The 20,020-nt window shown below is 39.4% G+C and overlaps 2 protein-coding genes across 2 annotated transcripts in view; one reads left to right on the forward strand and one right to left on the reverse strand.

Moving 5' to 3' along the window:
- Positions 1-1,367: 1,367 nt before the first annotated feature.
- Positions 1,368-6,059, reverse strand: RPRML (reprimo like). Its single transcript, XM_087713391.1, has one exon. It carries the CDS (start codon positions 5,776-5,778, stop codon positions 5,443-5,445), a length of 336 nt encoding a protein of 111 aa, XP_087569517.1. The 5' UTR covers positions 5,779-6,059; the 3' UTR covers positions 1,368-5,442.
- Positions 6,060-11,573: 5,514 nt separating this feature from the next.
- ITGB3 (integrin subunit beta 3) overlaps positions 11,574-20,020 on the forward strand; it is a 71,130-nt gene continuing 62,683 nt past the window's right edge. Inside the window, exon 1 of the mRNA XM_014065436.2 lies at positions 11,574-11,961. Within this exon, the coding sequence (XP_013920911.1) occupies positions 11,895-11,961 (67 nt within the window). The 5' untranslated portion in view covers positions 11,574-11,894. The remainder of the gene's footprint in view (positions 11,962-20,020) is intronic.

Here is a 20,020-nt window from a genome sequence, read left to right on the forward strand (position 1 = left end):
TTAATGATTTTAAAAAACCATGTTGCTGGTCAGGAAAAAGTGTTGAAAGGAAACAAAATATTTAGAACTTTTGCTTTGACTGGTATTCCAACTAGAATCAAATGACATGTTCCATGCAGAAGTTGACAATGACCACTCATAGGGAACTGAGGAATCACCATACTATTTTTATAAGATTGTACAGCTACAAAACAATTTAAAAGCAGCTGAAACCATAGCAAAACAAACAGATCTTTGACAGTTAAAGGATACAATCAAATGCGAAGGTTTGTGGGTCAACAACGGAATGAACACAGAAAGTAGTGTTTAGCAAAACAATTCAGCTTTTGTTGTCTACAGCATTATAATTAAAATGTTCAAATGAGCGATGAGAACCTTTAGGGAAACACAAAATACATAAATACAAATATTTTTCACAAATTCTTGAAAACATACATATATCGTCTAGTTATCGCTAGGTATCATCTCTAGGTAACCTCTACACTGATTCTGCCGGCTATAGATGATTTTTTAAAAGCCCCCCCCCACCATTATTTTAAAGAATTTTGTTTGTTTAGTTATTCACCATTTTAAATGTTTGCTAAAGAAAGAATTATGTGGAAAAATAGAAACAAACCACAGATTCTAATTGTGAACTGCTTGTCTGTTTTAACAAGTCCTTCCCAGCATCTCTCTCTTCCTCTTCCACCATCTCCCCCTTCCTCCCCCTCTCCCCCTCTCTGGAGAAACATTGCAAAGTGGGAGAAAATGCAATATAATGTAAAATAAATGATCAGACATGTTGGAGATACATTATTTATATATCCAAATTTAACTTTTCTGAACATGAAATTCAGATTACTACAAACTACTGTAGTATAAACTACTATAAGTGAATGACACTAATGTGAAAAGCCTCATGTGTTTTATGGAATGATTGTCAATTTGGCTACTGTTTTTTCTCTGGTGCCTCTTTCCTTTGTTTTCAAACTATAAATGCAACATGACAAGCCTGAATTTATAATCCCTGCTGTTAACTAGCTAAGAATTACAGATGTCCTCTTGCATTTATTACCCTGTCATCTATTTGCTCCAGTCCAGTTTGATAGTAATATCTTTTTCTGGTTTAATAAAAAGAGACCCTAAGTACAAAAAAAAGCTCCTCTTATTAGTTGAATATTGTCCTTTCTTGTTTTTGAAATTAGCCTCCTGACAATATATTTCTAATCACTTTTTTCTTTGTATAAGATTTACATATAAGATATCTTGCAATATAATATCATAGTTTGCTATGAGTGTAAAAGAAACCCTAGAGTTTCATTAGAAGTAAGCACTTTTTTTTCCATGGCAGAAGAATCTTGGATACATTGGCTTTTTTGGGTTCTCCCTTATTAAAGCCATCTATTCTATCCCAAATATCTGATATTGGAAGCAAAATTAGATATTACATTAAGCTACACTGATTCCATGTGTATTAAAATAGCCACTTATGGGGGAAAGGCAACCTTGTCTAATTCTCAGTCATAGCTTTATTCCTAATATATATTATGGCTTTGAACAGATTTCTCACTGTACCCTCTCTAAGTGGGGCTCTAGACCCCTATTTTGGTAAGGGTTTTGGAGTTATAAAATACCTGGGAGAATATGTTCCCTGGAAAAGTGATCTGAATGAGAACCCAAACTAGAGCCGGCTCTGTGTGATTATGGTGGGTTGTTTTTTTCCCCATACAATGTGATCTCAAAAGCATCTTTTTTCTTTTTTTTTAACAATTGCTTTGCTTGTAGTTCTGATATAGCCAGAACTACATATAGTCTGCAGAGGTGCCACAAAATTGGCTACAATTATGCAATTAAAGCACAATTCATTTTTATGTGTGTAACAACATACACAGACACACACAAAAAGGGAGGGGACTTTAGTTACATGGTTAGGGCTGTCATCTTGGGTTTTTTTTAACCCCTTCCTGTGGATACATCTGGATGGCATTATACCTTCTAATGGCTGAATGTGATCACACAGTTATGAGCACAATACTATAAGAAGCATCAGTTTCTAATATGTGATCTAATATAGATCACAGGAGAAACTTCTGACTTTTAATCAATTAAATAACTTGACTGAGTTCTATGGAAACTTCATTCTCTAACTGGGTAGTTCTTCATAGCCTGGACTGTGCAGAGATTGCCATCAGTTGTAATCATTTAGGCAACAGGATAAAGATGTTATTAAATTCTGGAAACAGTTAAGTGTGGTTTGGTTTTCAACTGGATTGGAAGCTATCAGGAAAATACCTGGCTAAACACTTGTGTAGGAAATGGAAAAATGTCCCTGAAGAAGAAAATGATAAATCTTTCTATATTGTTACCAAGAATGTTACATGGATCTGTTCATAAAATCATTAAGAATCAAGCTTGTCTCAAGGAAGTCATACAAAATATTTCAATTTGTTAACATTCAATTTTGATCCAATATTAATTTCAATTATATCAATTTAGTTTTTCTACTGTCATCAAATTTCTGGCCAATAACACATCACTTGAGACAAGTGCAGATCTCAGTTATCTAAATTGTTGGCCAGCATTTTATCTTATGCTCTTGATTCCTCAGTTTATTCATATGTTAAATGAAGAAGGATGCCACACTAATTCTTTAGGGAAAAGTTTAGATCTAGTACTCCAAAATTCTACCTGAGGAAACTTTGGTTCCTCAGCCCAAAATGAAAATATCTGAGATTAAATTAGTAAAATTGCATGATAGGTTGGAGTGGTGTTCACCTTACACATTTACTCTTTGGGTTCACAAAATAGACAGTAGACCTGGGATCTGAGCAATGCTGATAATGAGCAGGTGTTGTCTGAGGTAAGTCTAGCTCTAAAGAGTAGATGAGAATTGACACAATTTAAATTTAATACAAACTGTTAATATGACTGCTTCTTATGAATAGCTTCTACCTTTGAATAATACTTGCCTTCTGAAATTTTAGTTCAGTATCAACCTTTGATGAAGCTCCTGGGGTAGAATAAATATTTTAGATCTCCTAGAAGTTCAGTTTTTCACCTTGGTTAGAAATTAGAAGTGTAGCATGCAGTTCAGAAGAGCCTTGATAGAGAAAATAGGACTTGGGAATAGTTTAATTAGTGAGCTTGGGATAATGTTAATATTAATATCTCAATAACCAGAGTTCTGGCCACTTACCCTGATGATTTCAAGAATGAATTTAACAATTCTAGTGAGGCCATGAGACTTGTGCAATCATACTTGAGGTGGATAACATGGAAGGAAATTGTATAATCAGAAGATATGGTCAAGTAGGGTGGTGTGTATGTGACACGTTAATAATACTGGGAAATAAAATTATTTTCTTCAAATAAAAGACAATTCAATTCAATTTCATCAAATGGTTATATACCCATTACTTTTCTTCCTAAGAGCAGTACTGAGGTTTCACAGTCAATTTGTCAGATAGTTGAACTGAGATTTGCCTTACAACACAATACTATACATGTCTCCTTAGAGATAAGTCTCATGGACCATAATTTATGTGTTTAGGAATTCAGAGTAAAAGTGAGAAGTTATAAGACTGTTCAATTCATTGTGAATGTATAAAAAATAAAGGGAAATGAAATAAAATCTGTCTTAAAACAATGTTGGGTCAGAAATGTCAGACAATACTGTAAAATAAAATAAATACAAGACAATGTAGGGTCCAGCTGATTGTATACTAAAATGGATTTATATTTTTTTTTCCAAAAATGAGATATAAATATGCAAATTTCTGCTTAAGAAGGGATGTCTAAAGAGATGAGTTTGCTCATCATAGCTGAATGAAGTTTTCAAACTGACTTTTAAGGAGTAAATCTTCACTTTAAGTTCACAAAGTGAGTTTAGTTAAATTGTTTTTCCTTTGTGAATCCTTTACAAGAGTTTTAAGGCTACGGTGAATATGTTCTTTCAAGCTTCTTGGACAAAGGGCAATATGCAAGTACTTTAAAAAATGTAAATGTGATAATTCCTCATTTTAAGGAGTTTTATTGGGAATGACTAGCATATATGTGTGAGGGCAACCTTTACCTTTACCTTAGGAAAAAGAAAATTCCAAAAGTGTAATATATGCATCAATAGGCTCTCTTTCTTCAAATTAGGTGCCATTTTTTTTAATGTAGTGAGATGTAAACATATATCTAATTGTAAGTACATTTTGGGTATATCTCACAATTCTGCAGCACTCTATTTCTGTTTGGCAAAGGCTTAGTTCCTTCACTCCTTTTCCCCCTTCTATCCCCACAATTATGTAACAGAAGAGCCAAAACCTATGATTTTTCCCCATCCAACAACAAGTAGATGGCAATATAAAAAGAGACTAAGATGGCTTAATTTGTTATATTCAGTCATAGCCTAAAACAGTGTTTTAAATCTGCAGAAAATTAAGTTGAGTCTTTCTTTATCTCTTTTCTTTGAGATACTTTTTGCATTTCTGATTATTAGCCTGTTAACTGAGCTATCTGGTGTTTCATTTTAAAAAGCAGAGGAAAACCTTTCTTAAAAGTTCATTAGGGCAATAAATAATAAAATGTTTAAAGAGTGAAATACCAAAAAAAAACCAGCTGCTTTTAAAAACACATATTGTTTTATACTAAATATCCTCACAACCACCTTTGCCTTATTGCAAGGAACTAACATCACATTGTATCTGAAAAAGATCTTGTACCATAATGTTTTTTAAAACACATGCTTTTTAACTATGGATGCTACCAAACATGCAGTTCCTAGCATTATCGATCAAAGGCAATAATGTCCCTTGTAGATTTCTGAGATAAGAAAAATGAAGGTAGAGGTGAATTACATTTAAAAGGAAACAATATTTGAATCCTCCTATGATTTCCATAAATGAGAAATGTATGTTGGTTCAGTAAAAGCTTTCCATGAAAGCACCAACTGAGCAGACAAAACAAAACATCACATTACTTATCACTTTGAGGAACTTAGAGTGTCTTTGTCTTGAATGGTCTTGACTTTAAATTTTGTATTTAGATAAGAATGTCCAGCTCATAAAACAAAAGCTTATGTCCCGTCATTTATGTCCTTATAAGCTGATGTCCAAGGGAAACAATGTAAAAGACTTGGACATCTTCACTTACTTATCTTTATACATAGACTAGTCATGCAAACAATATGACATTTCTACAGGCAGAAATTTAAAATTTGCAGAAAACTCGCTATAAGAATATTTCTTTCTTCTCCTCTCTTACATCTGTAATATACATAGATTTTTTTTACTTTCTCTCCTCCCTTCTCTTTCCCTCCCTCCTTTCCCCCCACCCCCTTTCTTTTTTGTAACTCCATCTAATAACATGCCACCCCAGGTTCCCTTTCCTCTAGCCACAACAATATTCACATCCTATACTTGCAGTGAGAAAGCTATTACTTGAATCACCCACTGAGACATGCTCCACAATCTTTGCTCAGTAGAGTCCCATGATTGCAATGCCAACATCTTTGGATGGCCGGCGGTCTTTGACCAAAAAGTTGATCATGCTCTCTGATTTGATGAGCAGGTTGCAGCCTAAAAAGAACACCCCAAAGATGACAGTCAATGAGAGGACACAAAGAACAGCAATCTGGACCACTCGGGTGATGAAGAGGCTCCTTTCATCTGGGAGCAGGATGGACGCTCCTCCATCGCTGGCCACCACCGTTCCTGTCCCATTGCAGCAGCCAATCAGAATCCCCAGATCTTGGGATCGATTGGAAAACATACCTTCTTCCAACAGTGTTTGGTTAAATAAGCTCCCATTCATTCTGTATTTCAATCCAGTGGAAGTTCCAGAAAAATGAGAACAGTGAGCTTTCTTTTGCTGAGTGACCCTAAATGATATAAGGACTCCTCAGTAGTCAGCAAGGCTGTCTCCTGCTTCTTGATCTTCTTGCACAAAGGCACTGTCAGCACAAGAAGGTAGACAGCTGAAAAAGGACAAGGAAGCAGTTCCACCAACACCATGCCATCCAATCTTTAAGAGAAGCAGGACAATTCCAAACGTCAGATTTCCAAGCAGCTGGGAGCATGTGCTGTCAAACAGGCTGGAATCTCTGGAGATGCATGTTGCATTGTACAGTAAAGTCTCTAAGCAGCATGATAAAAACAACTTGCAGGAAAAAAAAACTCCACCCCGAACTGATCCTAAGCACCACCTTCATCCACCACTACAGGCAGAGAGCTGCCAGTCTGCTAACAGTCCTCCTCTATCCAGAAGAAAACCACTTCACTACAAAGAGTTCATGTGCTGATAGGATGCACTAGCATTACCAAACACATATAAATCTTTTCTCCAAAGAGCTCCTGAGGTGCTGTGTGTAAATCCATTCTTTCGCTGTATCTAATCACTAAGCTTATCAGCTGCATCTCCAGTTGACAACTGTTCTCCCTGAGATTAGCAAAGAATACCTCTCCTCTCCTTACAGTTTTAAAGGGAAAGACCCTGTATGGGCTTCGAACCTAAGAAGTTTCTTTCTCAGACTGTGCGTTGAGAGGGATCAAAGATCACCTGATCAGCCTTTTTCCAGTCTTTAAAAAAAAATCTTTTTCCATAGCCTGGTCTAGTTTCAGAATACATTATTACTATAATCTCTAATGGGTAGTTGCAAGTATTTTTTCTTGCTGTAAAGCTGGAAAGGGTGGGAAGCTAATTTGAGAATTCTTGCATCCAAATTCACCGTAGATTATAAATACATTATGCAAAGAGTTTACCCTCATTTCTTATGCGTCATAAAATGTGTTTTCCCCAAATAGTGCTTCTGATTAGAATGAGGTTCAGGCACTTTTCCTAAACTAGCACTATCTTTTTAGGTGATCATTTTTGTTTTATTTATCTATTATGCTTATAGAATGCTACCTAAGAAAATTATTTCTTGGACTATATTTACCCTAGAGCATACAACAGTTGCACTATAATAGCACAACTGATTAATATGAGTAAATCAGAGTAGTATTCGGGTAGACCAGTGGTTCCCAAAGTAGGCAGTACTGCCCCTTGGGGGAGGTGGGATGACTTAGGGGGGTGCTAAGAGGCAAGGGGACGGCAGGGGGGTGCTAAGAGGCAAGGAAGGTGGCAGAGGAGTGCTGGAGGTGGCCCCCTTGCAGGGCGCAAGACTCTACTTGGAATGACAGGGCCACAGAAGGGGATATAGTGTGTTGTGTGTAAATAACAAGCCCCAGAAAGGCTATCCAGCCTCCAGCAAAAGTCTCATACCAGCGATAGGGAAGGAAACAGAGAAACGCACACCTATGGGTGCATTTAAAAGCAAAGCAGAGAAGCCAACTTGTTTCTTTCCCAAGGCTCCTTCTCCCTGCTTGGGAGCTCCTCTCGAAATCCTTACCCACAAAGCAAGGGCTTTGCCTGGCTATTCCGTTTTGTGCCCCTCTTCCCTGATTTATTTATTTTTTAAAAACCTGGATTGAAAAAAGCGATCCAGGGTTGCCATAGGAGTCAAGCTTCCTTCGGCGAGTTGAGGCACCAAAGCCCGAGTGTATGGGCCTCCTGTCTGCTTTGCAGCCCGGAAGTGGGAGAGCAGAGAGGTGGGTTCCTAAGCCCAGGGTGTGTGTGTGTGTGTGTGTGTGTGTGTGTGTGTGTGTGAGAGAGAGAGAGAGAGAGAGAGAGAGAGAGAGAGGGAGTGAGAGTGAGAGTGAGAGTGAGAGTGAGAGTGAGTGAGAGAGAGAGAGAGAGAGAGAGAGAGAGAGAGAGAGAGAGAGAGAGAGGAGGGTCCTGGAGAGTCTCTTTGCAAGAGGAGGCAGAGGATGGGCTGCCTCTCTTTCTCTGCCGGCCTGTGCCAGTGCTCGGGCTGCTCCCTGGCCCCAGAGAGAAGAGCGCCGTGCCAATCATAAATACAGCAGGGAAGCTGAGGAGGCGGGTGGGAAATACATGGGGGGAAGGAATCCGTCATACCCACAAGGGAGATTTGCATGACAGTAAATGGAATGGTTTCATTGGAAGTTGGGAAGAAATGGGCCATTTCAATATTTAAGGTTTAAATCTAGAAATCAGGGGTTCTAGTTTTGGGTACCACAAGTTCCCCCTGTGGCTTGGATCAGAGTCTTGAGCTCTTCCTCTGCCTGTAACCAGGTTTTTAAAAACGAGGATCCTCCAGGTCCCACATCCTGTAGTTTTGCCTACAGTTTGGGAAATAGCTGATTGCCACTTCCTTTGAAAATACATTTTTTTCTGGTATCACTTCATCAAGCCCATCCATCACATTAAGAATTTACTGAACAGTGAAGTAGTTACTAAATTTTACTGAGTTTACTAAGTTACTAGTTACTTAGGTTCTTGATAAATGACTATCAGACTTTGAAAACCTGGTATCACTGGATCATGTTCAACAATTCTGTTGAATTAACATTAACTAAAAAGGTTTTTAAATTGGATTTTGAATAAATGTGCAATTAATTGTTACAGTTTTGAATTTTACTGTTACTATCTCCCTTCCTTCATGCAAACCACCAAGTCACATGACCCCCCGCCACGCCCACAGAACCAGTAGTAAAAAAAATTGAATTCCACCACTGGATGGGAGGGCACTGAGGATCAGTTTGTAGCACCAAAGGGGCGGTGGACTGAAAAAGTTTGGGAACCACTGCGGTAGATCAATAGTTGCCGAAGAGGAACCAGACTGTGTGCTGTCATATCTACATGTTGCTCTTGAGCTTCCCAGAAACAAAAGTGACCATTATAGAAACAGAATAGATTGTTTGTAATCTGATCCAGGATCCACAGAGTTCTTCTTATAGTCTTACAATATAAAATTCTTAATACCATAAAATTATATGGGACATAAATGGTTTTTTTTTTTGCATAAGTAGTTCTTAGTAAATGGAAACAGTGACCAAGTATGCAGATAATGTTCAGAAGAGTATATATTGATATTTTTAAAACATTAAACTGTTTTAAAATAACATTTTAGTGCCAAAGTGCCTAGCATGAATACTGCAGGAAGGCATCTTCTAGGAAAGGAATACTACAACGATTATGTCACCGCTAACACGACTTTGCCTCTAATAATTGTGTCCCCACCCTTCACATCTGCAACAGCTCCTCTGAAGAGGACCTCATAATTCAATATTGAAAGTGGGAGAAAGTGATCCTTCAGAGCTTCTGGGATTAGTTGAAATGATCCTGAAATCTTTTTTTTTTTTTAAAGCTAAAGATCATCCTTTTCTCACCTGGTGAATCTCCTATGCATTGGACTAAAACTCATTCAAACCTCATTCTGCATGGAAAAATTGTTATACTGGGTAATTATATTGCAAAGTGTACTCCAATGTATCTAATACTGGTGTGGACACATTTAGAATGTATAGTTGAAAATTATGCTAAATAATGGAGAGGCGAGAATCCTGTTGGGCCAGCAGGCAATAGTCTTAGTTTCACTTTTAACAGGATGCTGAGGTAGAAAAGAAGTTCTGAAGAAACAAATGCCCTCAAGGAAGGAGTCATATCCAAAATTTATAGTTCTCCAATAAATCTATTTATTTAGCTTCTCCCTGAGTCCGTAATAGAAATTCTGATGCATGCCTCCATAGCCAGAGTCCATTTAAGGCTCAACTGTAATTAATCCACTGTATTCCAAATGGTCCTGCTCACAAGGAACATTGAAACTCTCAAGTAGCCCTTCCACTCCCAAGGGGACTCCTATTTTGAAGCCCTTAGATCAGAGGTGAGATTCAATTATTTTTACTACCGTTTCTGTGGGCATGGCTTGGTGGGCATGGCAGGGGAAGGATACTGCAAAATCTCTGTGCCCACCCCACTCTGGGGCCAGCCAGAGGTGGTATTTGCCAGTTCTCCGAACTACTCAAAATTTCTGCTACTGGTTCTCCAGAACCTGTCAGAACCTGTTGAGTTTCACCCCTGCCTTAGATGGATCTTGTTGCCAAAGATACAGTATAGAAGAGTATATTAGTAGTGTATAGAGATACTTATAAAAGTGTAAACAGGTTGAATAAAAAAAACTTTTATTGCTTGGAACTTGGTCCACTATAAGCAATCAAGTGATATGATTTTGGAATACCTGCCAACATGTTCAGGTTGGGAATTAGAATTGGAAGTGTTAGAACACCCACATCCAATTCAATTTTCCTCAGTATCAGTTGTGTGTTTAAAAAGAAGCTAGGAAAAGGTCTTTGCCTGACTATGAGGATTTTATTTTTGCACGCAAGAGGGCAGCAAGACAAAAGAGACCAAATGAGATCAAGGCAGGCTACATGTGACTGAGAAACTTATCCGCATGTACATTAAAGAAGCTCAAGAGCTTTCAGTCTGTTTTGAAGTCCTTTACCAAAAGATTCCAGACTTGCCATTTTCCCATCTCATTATTCCTTCTTTTGATAGTGCATTGAGTGTATCTTATTTAATTAAGTAGGTAGCAAGCAATCAGGGATTTTTACTTGCATTCTGTTTTCTAGAGATAAGGCATTCAGATGAACATTTTGTAGGCTAAAAATATTCAGGCGGACATCATCCAGAAAATAATGAAATATTAGTCCCCTCTCACACACCCTTGTCTAAGTTCCAAGTTAAATTTCTTCAGTCTTGGTTAACGTCTAGTCCCTTTGCCTTGACTTGGAAAGTTGTGAGGAATGTCTGCTGAAATATCAGAAGGAGGGGATAAAGTTGTTTCCCATGTTTAACACAACCAGAAGAAGCCAATAAAATTGTATAATTGGTTTATATTTGATTTAGTTTATATGATTATATTGATAATAGAATTCAGTTTTTCTAAATTAGAACTGCAGAATGCAATCTTTAAAGCATGTTGTAATGTTATACATACCACCTTACTTATTCTATGCTTTGTAAAAAAAAGTAAACCTTATTCAATCATCTCAAATCTGAATTTGTATGATACTTCTTGTTCTGTAATTATCTCTAGAGCAATGATTGCTATACAAATTCTTTGATAAATCAAAATTTTGAGAAGGCTATGCAAAACTCTAGGTGGATATACAAAATAACCCATCTAAAATCAGTTTAAGAGAAGAGCATTTAAATAACTATTTCTCAAAGGATTATACACTTCTATGAGATTTTTTGCATTTGTAAATTTGTAGGGGATGATGGGAGATGATGCCGAGGTGGACAAGTCCAAGGTATAACTTGCTTGACTAAGGTATACTCTGCTTTCTCCAGGTAGGTAGCTGGATGGAGGGGTTGGATTGGGAGGAAAATGCCCTAGCCTCTCTCAACTTCTTCCTCGACCCCCCCCCCCCCAAGGACTACAGTTCCCATTTCCGAATCAATTGTGACAATGGTCAAGGAACCGATCCTCAAAAAAAGAAGAAGGAAGTAAAGAAATAGTTTGCGGTTAGGAATTGGCGCCAGTTTGAATGGGACGATTGCTGCTGTTTCTTTAAATTTGTCATTAAACTCAGAGGGTCAAGTAGGTTAAAAGGAGGGGGGTGTTTTTCTCACGTTTGATTCACGTAGTTTTCTTATAGTAGCTCCACTACTGTAAGAGAATTATACGCAGGAGGAATAGAGAGGTTCAGGGTTCATTCCGCCACAAAAAAAAGGGGGGGGGGAGGTGGCCAATGAATTTAGGCACTGGGGGAGGAAATCTTTGCCAGGGATAAAGGGTGTACAGCAGTGGCTGGCAGAGGTCGTCTCCTCCCCTGCCAAGCCCCCCTCCCCCGTCTTTCTGGGAGGGGTGGAGAAAAGGATCCTACGAAGCTGCGACCTCGGCGACCGGCGGGAGCATTCCGTGACTCCCATCTGACAGTTGTTTCCTCTCTGTGGCCGCATCTGCCCGATCTTCGGATCCCTCGGCGATACAGCTTGCTTACAACTTGGCTGATCTTCGGGGCGGACCTTTCGGGAACAGACTGCTCCGCTCCGCTTGGCAGATTTGTTAAGTTGAGACCAGGATGGGCAAGTTTGCCTCCCCTGCACTTCTGGTCTTTAGTCTGCTTCTGGTCGCCGCCGGAGTCTGTGGTAAGTTGGGAAGACCCGCCGCCTCCCCTCCACGATTCCAGCTGCCGAGCGCTTTCCCACCCCTCACCCGGTTGAAAGAAAACGGGGAAGGTCTCTTTCCTACGCGTTTGCTGGCTGCGAAAGGGAAGTTCAAAACTTAATGAAAACCCGCTCAGGCGTTACTCCCCCCCCCCCGGCTTTCCAGGACAGCTTGAGGCGCGGTGCAATTTTATGCTTTCATACACTACAGTACTCAAAAGGAAGCTTGTTTTGAGGTCAGTGGCCTTAACGTTCTGGTCGGTGTGTGCCGACGATTGCTTTCTTATATTGAAGGAGGGGAGGTGAGGTTAGGTTATTTTTAACCTTTGGAAACAAAGCCTGACTTTCAAACATGGATTTGAAAATATAGCAGGACAAGTTTGTTTCCAAGTAAATTCTATACCTGGTTCTTCCTATCCCAAATTTGATAATATACAATAATAACCAACTCAAACCCCGAGGCTTGGAAAAGTCTCTCTTCCCTTGCTCCATCATTCAAACTAGAATGCTGCCCCACCCAAAGATAGGCATAGATGGCAGGGTGGGAAACTCCCATCCTCTAAAGGAGGTTGCTAGCTTTTTTCTACATTATTCTGATCCTAGTTTTTTTAACTATTGGAGCAGCTCTGGATAAGTTTCCATTTTCCAGACTGACTCCCCCTCCCACTTAGCCATGAAGGTTTTTTTTTAAAAAAAATACAGGATTGGCCTGTCCAGACTTGGGCTTGGTGGAGGACAGTAATTAATAGAGTTATTGTGTCTATTCTTGCAGACAGACAGATACAAAAATAGTACATTCTACTCTACAAGTATGGACATAATGTGACTTTTAAGTTCCCTTAGTTTTATTCAAACCATATTAGGGTTTAATCTCCAGAGTAACCACAATTGGTTAGGTTCACACAACAATTAAGTCCAAAACCATGCAATCCACACCATCAAGTTTTTGGGACTGGAAACAGAAATCCCAATGGTTTATGTTGCTTGCAGAAATGCACTTGATGTCATGGCCTTCCAAATTCTTCTTGTATTCAGATTTCAATCCAAAATATCCATTTCATCTACCTATTCACTTCCCTTCTACTTCACTTTCCTAGTTGGTGCTACATCAAGTCATGGAAATGAACAAACGGGAAGGGACATAATGCCTTCAGGAAAATTAAATAAATGTGTGTGTATAAAAAGTCACAGAGAGGAGCCACAGGAAGGAGAGATTTATATTTCTCCCCTAGTCCACAGTCAGAGTCAGTGGTCATATATAATAAAACCAGGAGCATTATAGGAAGAAAAAAGTGACAACATAATAGATTAAATCTCTCTCAAACACACACACACACACACACACACACACGCAAAACAAAAGTCACTATTTCTAAAAGTCACCTTAGGCATGGACTCATACTCAGTCCATGCCTAAACAAAGTTGTTTTTAGCTCTTCTGATTTTCAAGTCATGTTTTACTTCTTATTCTACAGATACATTCTGGCATATTTTACATCATTTGGTATATGGTACTGTTAAAGTTTGGAACCTATCTGCTATACCTTCAGGCATGACCCCCTATGTCTGGTTGCTTAGCACAATTCTCTCTGGCCTCTCATGTGAAGCTGCAGATGTCAGTCCTTTGAGGTAGTCCAGACAAGAAGTACCAGTATTAACACTACCTTCTTTGTAAAGTTACCTTGATGGAATCTTGCAAACCTGAAAGCACACAAACACCCCTCACTTATTTTTACTGTCCAGAAAACTAGGGAGGGTACAATCTGAGATGATGTTTTCATACCCATCCCTCTTTTGGATTCAGATTTCTGTTCTCAGACTGTTCTCTAAACCAGGGCTCTCCAACCTTGGCAACTTTAAGCCTGGAGGACTTCAACTCCCAGAATTCCCCAGCCAGCTCCAGGCTCAGAAATCCTCAAGGCTTAAAATTGCCAGGGTTGGAGACCCCTGCTCTAGGCTGCGGCTCTTCCTCCTGTTTACCCAAGGCTATTTTCACACAGCCCATTACTGTACAGCAAGACAGGCCAACAGTTGGATTCCACATAGGCCTTTGCCCATGTCATGCCTGTTCATTACTTTCCATATCCCTTGTCAGGGTTTATGTTAACCCTTTATAAACAAATCTTTACTGCTTTGGACCGGTTTTTTAAAACACAGGGTTATTGTTGCTTTGAAAGAATGCAAGACTTGTACTACCAGAATATCACTTGAAATTAAGAAAGAAAGTTGGATGGTGCCCATTGTTATGCTACTAGCTCTGTCATCATTGGATTCATTTCAGGTTTTCTGTTGCTTCTGCCAACAAAGGGATTTTTATGGCTGCTCTTTTTAATCCTTGTATTATTGTTAATTATCTCTGAGGAGGCAGTTAGAGTGCTGAAAATTGTTAGGATTGCTGTCTAAGAATCAGCAAAATGCAGATTCTCTCTCTCTCTCCCTCCCTCCCTCTCTCTCCATCTCTCTCCCTAGTGAGGGGGAAGTGGACATCATTCCTAGTCACTTGTTGGCAGCACCGCCCTTCCCTTGGCGATAGATGACTAGCTTTTCATTGATTGTTCCTCCTGCTGCATCCTACGCACTCTGTACACCTGTTATTTGTGGGTCAGGCTATTTAACATTCTTTCAGAAAATTGCTATACCCATCTTCAGAAATAGCCTAATAGGTAAGAGACATGGGAGAAAAGTTGCACCATCTCAAAATACTATTATGATTCCTTTCTGCTTCATCCTCTCTTCTCTGTCCTTGTTAATCAAATGACTAAAGTTATCACTTGATGAATTTTTCCAAATTTGCCCAATCTATGTTAGATATTGGTGTTCCTGCAGATGGAATGTTTGGTGGGAGGAAAAATGAGTCCAGTGGAATCTATTAATCCTTTGCAATAGTTAGAACTGTTTATTGACCTTGTTAATGTTATCTGGCAACAGGGATGGGAAGTAAGGGTAATACGATTCATGCCAGCATATTTTTCTCTTGGCTCAAGGAGATCAATATTACACTGATTTGGTCATGTGGAAGAGACCAATGAGTGCATTAAGTTTGACTGGCAAGGAATGGGGGAAATCATTTGGGAACTAGTAGCTTGGTCTATATGAGCTGAAGAAAGCTTACCTATAAGTTTAGTAAGTTTTCAGGCCAGAACATAGTATACAGACAGCACTGATGGTGCTTATGGACAATTTCTAAGGACATTGGGATGTAGGGATTGATGCGACCTGGATTTCCTTGATATCTCAGCTGCTTTCAGTACCATTGACTGGGGATAAGGAGTTGGAACCAGGAGTAGGGTTGGATGGCTTTCCTTTCTCTTAAGTAAATTCCAGTTGGTATCAGTGGTTTGGGGAGTGGGAGATGTCAAGCCTTTGGACTTTACTCATGGGTTGTACTAGGTAAGGGAAACTCTTACCTCTGTTTTAACATCTATATAAAACTGTTAAATGAGATCAATAGCCAGCACAATGTCTGTTTGTGTTGGTATGCTGATGATACTCAGCCATACATCTCAACCCTGAGCTGATCAAGTAAAATTGGTAATACCATGTCCCACTGCTTTGAGACTTTGAAGATCTAGGCAGAGAGGGACAGGCTTTAATTTGATTTTACACAATGGAGAAGCTATGAATTTTTAGCTCTCCCAAGATCTGGTGTTGCACAGAACTGATATACAATTTTAGAGTTCTCCTTGATTACCTGCTCCTGTTTAAAGAGGCTGTGACTCCTTAGTCCAGATTCACCTATTGTACCAGTTTTGTTCCTCCTGGACTGGGAATCCCTTCTCTCAGACACTCATACCTTAAACACTTCACATTTAGAATTTTTCAATGCATCTACAAAGGGTTGCCTTTGAAAACCATTTGGAATCTGTGATTGGTTCAGAATGAGCCTTATGCGACACTTATACTTCCTGAGCTGTAATGGTTACTTGTGAGTTTCTGTGTGCAATTTGAGATGCTGGTGGTGACCTATAAAACCCTTCGTGTGTAGGATGTGGTTACTCAAGGAATCCACTTTCTCCCATTATCGTTGTCCACTGGCAGATCCAGCAAAGGGAGCATGTTCCTTGAAACAATATCTAAAGGATCCCAGGAAGCACACCTTCTCTGGAGAAGCATCTGCCTTCTACAATTGCATAACCCCGGGAATTTGTGTGGCCCTGACCCTGTCATCTTTTAAGAAAATTTGAAGTTCTGGCTCTCTTCCCCAGGCCATAGGATAAAATATTCTTCTAATTGGTGCTTTTTCAAGAGGCAAATGGACTTTTTGGTTTTTCTTTGAAGCTTCAAGAAGCTTCTTCATCCATGATCCAGATGATTGAGAATCTCTATAGACATTCTCACTAGGTGATGTTTTTTTGCAGAATCAGGCTTGCCTTTGGTTCTTTTTATCTGGTTTGGCCCTCTCATTTTTTTAAAAGAAGCTTTTATTATAAGCTGCCCAGAGTTGGATGCATTAGGCAGTTTTATAAAGTTGTTTAAATAAGCATTCCATGTCCCTTGATCTGGCTCTCCCCAGAGTAATGTTTTCAAATACAAAATAAACATATTTTCACTACACTGATCACATCCCTGTTCTGTTTAAGTGACTTCTGCTGGACAAGGGGCTGCTCACAGGGGGGTTAATTTTCTCTCTGTGTTCTGTATATTTGCTGTAAATGCCTCATTAGGATTTCTGGTTATTTTTGGTAGGAAGCTCCAATTCTCTGCCTAGTTGCATTTTCACTCACAGACTAGCAGAATGAGAATTGCACAAAAATATGTAAATAGATTCAAATGGCCTTTTTTCAGATAATGGAGAAACTGTTTGCAGCAACCACTTCCAAATGCGTTGGGCTATAAATTCCAGAATGCCCACTGGATATACTGAATCTACTTGCATTTGGATGCTTTTGAACTGCTAAGTTGGCAGGAGCTGAGGCAAATAACAAGAGCTCACCCCATCACACGGCGCTCACGTCTTGAACCCAGGCTGTCAAGTTTTCCAACTTTAACCTCTGAGCCATCGAACTCCTTTAAATTGCCATTTTATCTCTATGTTGTGATACATGTCCCATAATGGTCACAAATCCCTATAACATGCCTTCCAAAGAGATATTGGATCTGTCTGTCCTGCATTCTTTTCAGTATACTCAATTCAATGGGCTCGAAACACTAGTCAATAACACAGTTCCCTCAACATCACATACACACAAGCATCTTCAGTCTATTGTGCACTACTCACCCCTACTCCATTCTTGCCCACTGCTACTATTGCTACTCCAACTAGTCCTTGTGAGTCCTACTTCTCCTACTCCTTGTGAATGCTGCTAGAAAAAAAGGATCTTTTTCTAGCTGCTTCAGCCTGCTTGCCTTCCTTTCCTATATATCTCTTCTAACTCTTACACACCAACTCCATTGCACCAGTTGCCTCTCAGCACAGATTTATAGTCACAGAATCTGTGCTGGCTGGAGAGAGAGCTTAAAGAGACAGGACAACAGCAGCCCATATTCATTTTTTTTCTTTTTATGAGACTAATGCCATTTCTGTGTCTTTCTCATACTGCAGTAGGGAATCGGCAATAACATTTTGCTGTTCCACTCTATCTAAAATATTGAAAAGACACAGTTGCAATGTTAAATAAATGGCACAGTTGTAGTGTTAACTAACTGGTACATGAATTTGTATCTTTCATTTGTTCCAGCCAGATGAGCAGTTGTTGTTTGGTTATTCCAGTGAATCCCAGAACCCACAAATCTACAGGCAAAGCATTGATTGCCCATTTTAGTACATAGGCTTCTTATTCAATGGTGCTGTCCTTTTGTAGGAGTATCTTTGAGAGGTAGATCACAGGATAGTCCACCCCTTCATGGTTTTGGATAAGTACTGGGCTTGAGCCTATGTAAGATCAAGTGAGGTACTAATACCACTCTATAAAGCCCTAGTAAGACCACACCTAGAATATTGCATCCAGTTTTGGTCCCCACACTATAAAAAAAAACATGTTGAGACTCTAGAAAGAGTGCAGAGAAGAGCAACGAAGATGATTAGGGGACTGGAGACTAAAACATATGAACAACAGTTACAGGAACTGGGTACGGCTTGTCTAGTGAAGAAAAGGACCAGGGGAGACATGATAGCAGTGTTCCAATATTTGAGGGGCTGACACAGAGAGGAAGGGGTCAAGTTATTTTCCAAAACACCTGAAGGTCAGACAAGGAATAATGGATGGAAACTGACCAAGGAGAGATTCAACCTAGAAATAATGAGGAACTTTCTGACAGTGAGAACAATCAACCAATGGAACAGCTTGCCCTTGGAAGTTGTGGGAACTTCATCACTTGAGACTTTCAAGAAGAGATTGGACTGCCATTTGTCAGAAATGGTGTAGGGTCTCCTGCTTGAGCAAGGGGTTGAACTAGATCACCTATAAGGTCCGTTCCAACTCTGATAATCTGTTATCTGCTAAACAAACAAACAAACAAACAAAAAGAGTTGGGGGAAAATCCAGCCCTTTCAATATCGATTTCCTACATAATGGCTCCTGGCATAATTTAGACCACTTTATCTTGGAGGGTTCTATCTTTCTTGTTAGTCTATGGGGGCTTCAGCTACAGTAAAGAAGTGAGTATGAACCTTTGAAAATATCCTACTAATCTACAGCTTTTAGGGTCTGGTTCATCCTTTCTGTAACAATCTGTAGATGATAAAGACTACAATGCACCCTTTTTATTTCTAGGTCTGAATATAAATATTTAAGCAGCATTAATTGGAAATCGGATCCATGAGAATTTCATTTGTTATTCTACCCTACTAAAGATCTTTACTAGCACTTCTGATATTCTTTTGGGTGCCACATTCCTTAATTGAACCCATTCAGGATACCAAGTTGCATAATCACAGACAACTAGGATATATTCTTCACTTTAATAGATCATGGCAAAGGGTCTACGATGTCCACATCTATTTTAGAAAAAGGACCTTTCTATTCAAAGGAACTTTATTGTGTTCCTTTTGGTTTTAGCAATTGACACAAGGAGCAGAATCTGCAGTAATGGACCATTTCATTACAGATCCCTGGCCAGCAGCCAATTAAATCTGGCCAAGATTGTTCAGTGGTGGGATTCAAATAATTTAACAACTGGTTCTCTGCCCTAATGATTTCTTCCAATAACCAGTTCACCAAACTGCTCAGAAACTTAACAACCAGTTCTCCCGAAGTGGGGCAAACTGGCTGAACCTCACTACTGATGTTGTCCCATCTCTACCAATACATCCAGACTATGGATTTCCATGGGCTAATTCCAATATGAGTCGCAGTGGTGTATTGGTTACAGTGCAGGACTGCAGGCTACTTCTGCTGACTGTTGGCTGCCTGCAATTTGGCAGTTCAAATCCCAACAGGCTCAAGGTTGACTCAGCCTTTCATCCTTCCAAGGTGGGTAAAATGAAGACCCAAATTGTTGGGGGCAATATACTGACTCGGTAAAACGCTTAGAAAGGGTTTACAGTTTTACCACTGCAAAGTGGTATATAAGTCTAAGTGCTATTGCTATCACTATGAGTTTCTGACTTCCCAATGTTTTCTTTTCATTTGGGCAGGAACAAAAGGCTTCTTTACTCTCTTCACCTTTACGCTTCTATCTCCTTAGAGTTCCTAACTCTTTGGACAGGCTTTCTTATTATCCTTTCTCCTTCTCTATCTTCCTTTCTAACATCCTCTGACCTTTTTACTGACATGTAGTCCTCAGCCAATCCTTTGACCCATTTTGGGTTGTGATCTTATACTCCAAATGCCACTTTAGCAGAAAGAAGAAATTGTTCTAAAATTACTTCCTCTATCACAGGCCTCAATCATTTCCCTCCTAAGTCTACCAGTCTTGTCCCCAGTTCATAAATTCCTTCATGTTTGTTGTAGGTGTAGCTCCTAAACCTCTCTCTGTATAAGGGGTTACATCAAACCTCTACATGGGAGTAATCCATTACTTTTCTTGCTGGAAGGTGACTGTAAGCACTCAAAGCCTTTTCCATTAAACATGAGGCTAATCTGGCTACCCATTCACTCTC

Source organism: Thamnophis sirtalis, unplaced genomic scaffold, assembly GCF_051295495.1.
Source record: "Thamnophis sirtalis isolate CommonGarterSnake01/CBP01778 unplaced genomic scaffold, rThaSir2_p1.2 scaffold_4, whole genome shotgun sequence".
Classification (NCBI taxonomy): domain Eukaryota; kingdom Metazoa; phylum Chordata; class Lepidosauria; order Squamata; family Natricidae; genus Thamnophis; species Thamnophis sirtalis.

What these genes read in the sequence shown, in the direction of transcription:
- RPRML (XM_087713391.1), bottom strand. Translation starts at nt 5,778, where the DNA reads ATGAATGGGAGCTTATTTAACCAAACACTGTTGGAAGAAGGTATGTTT.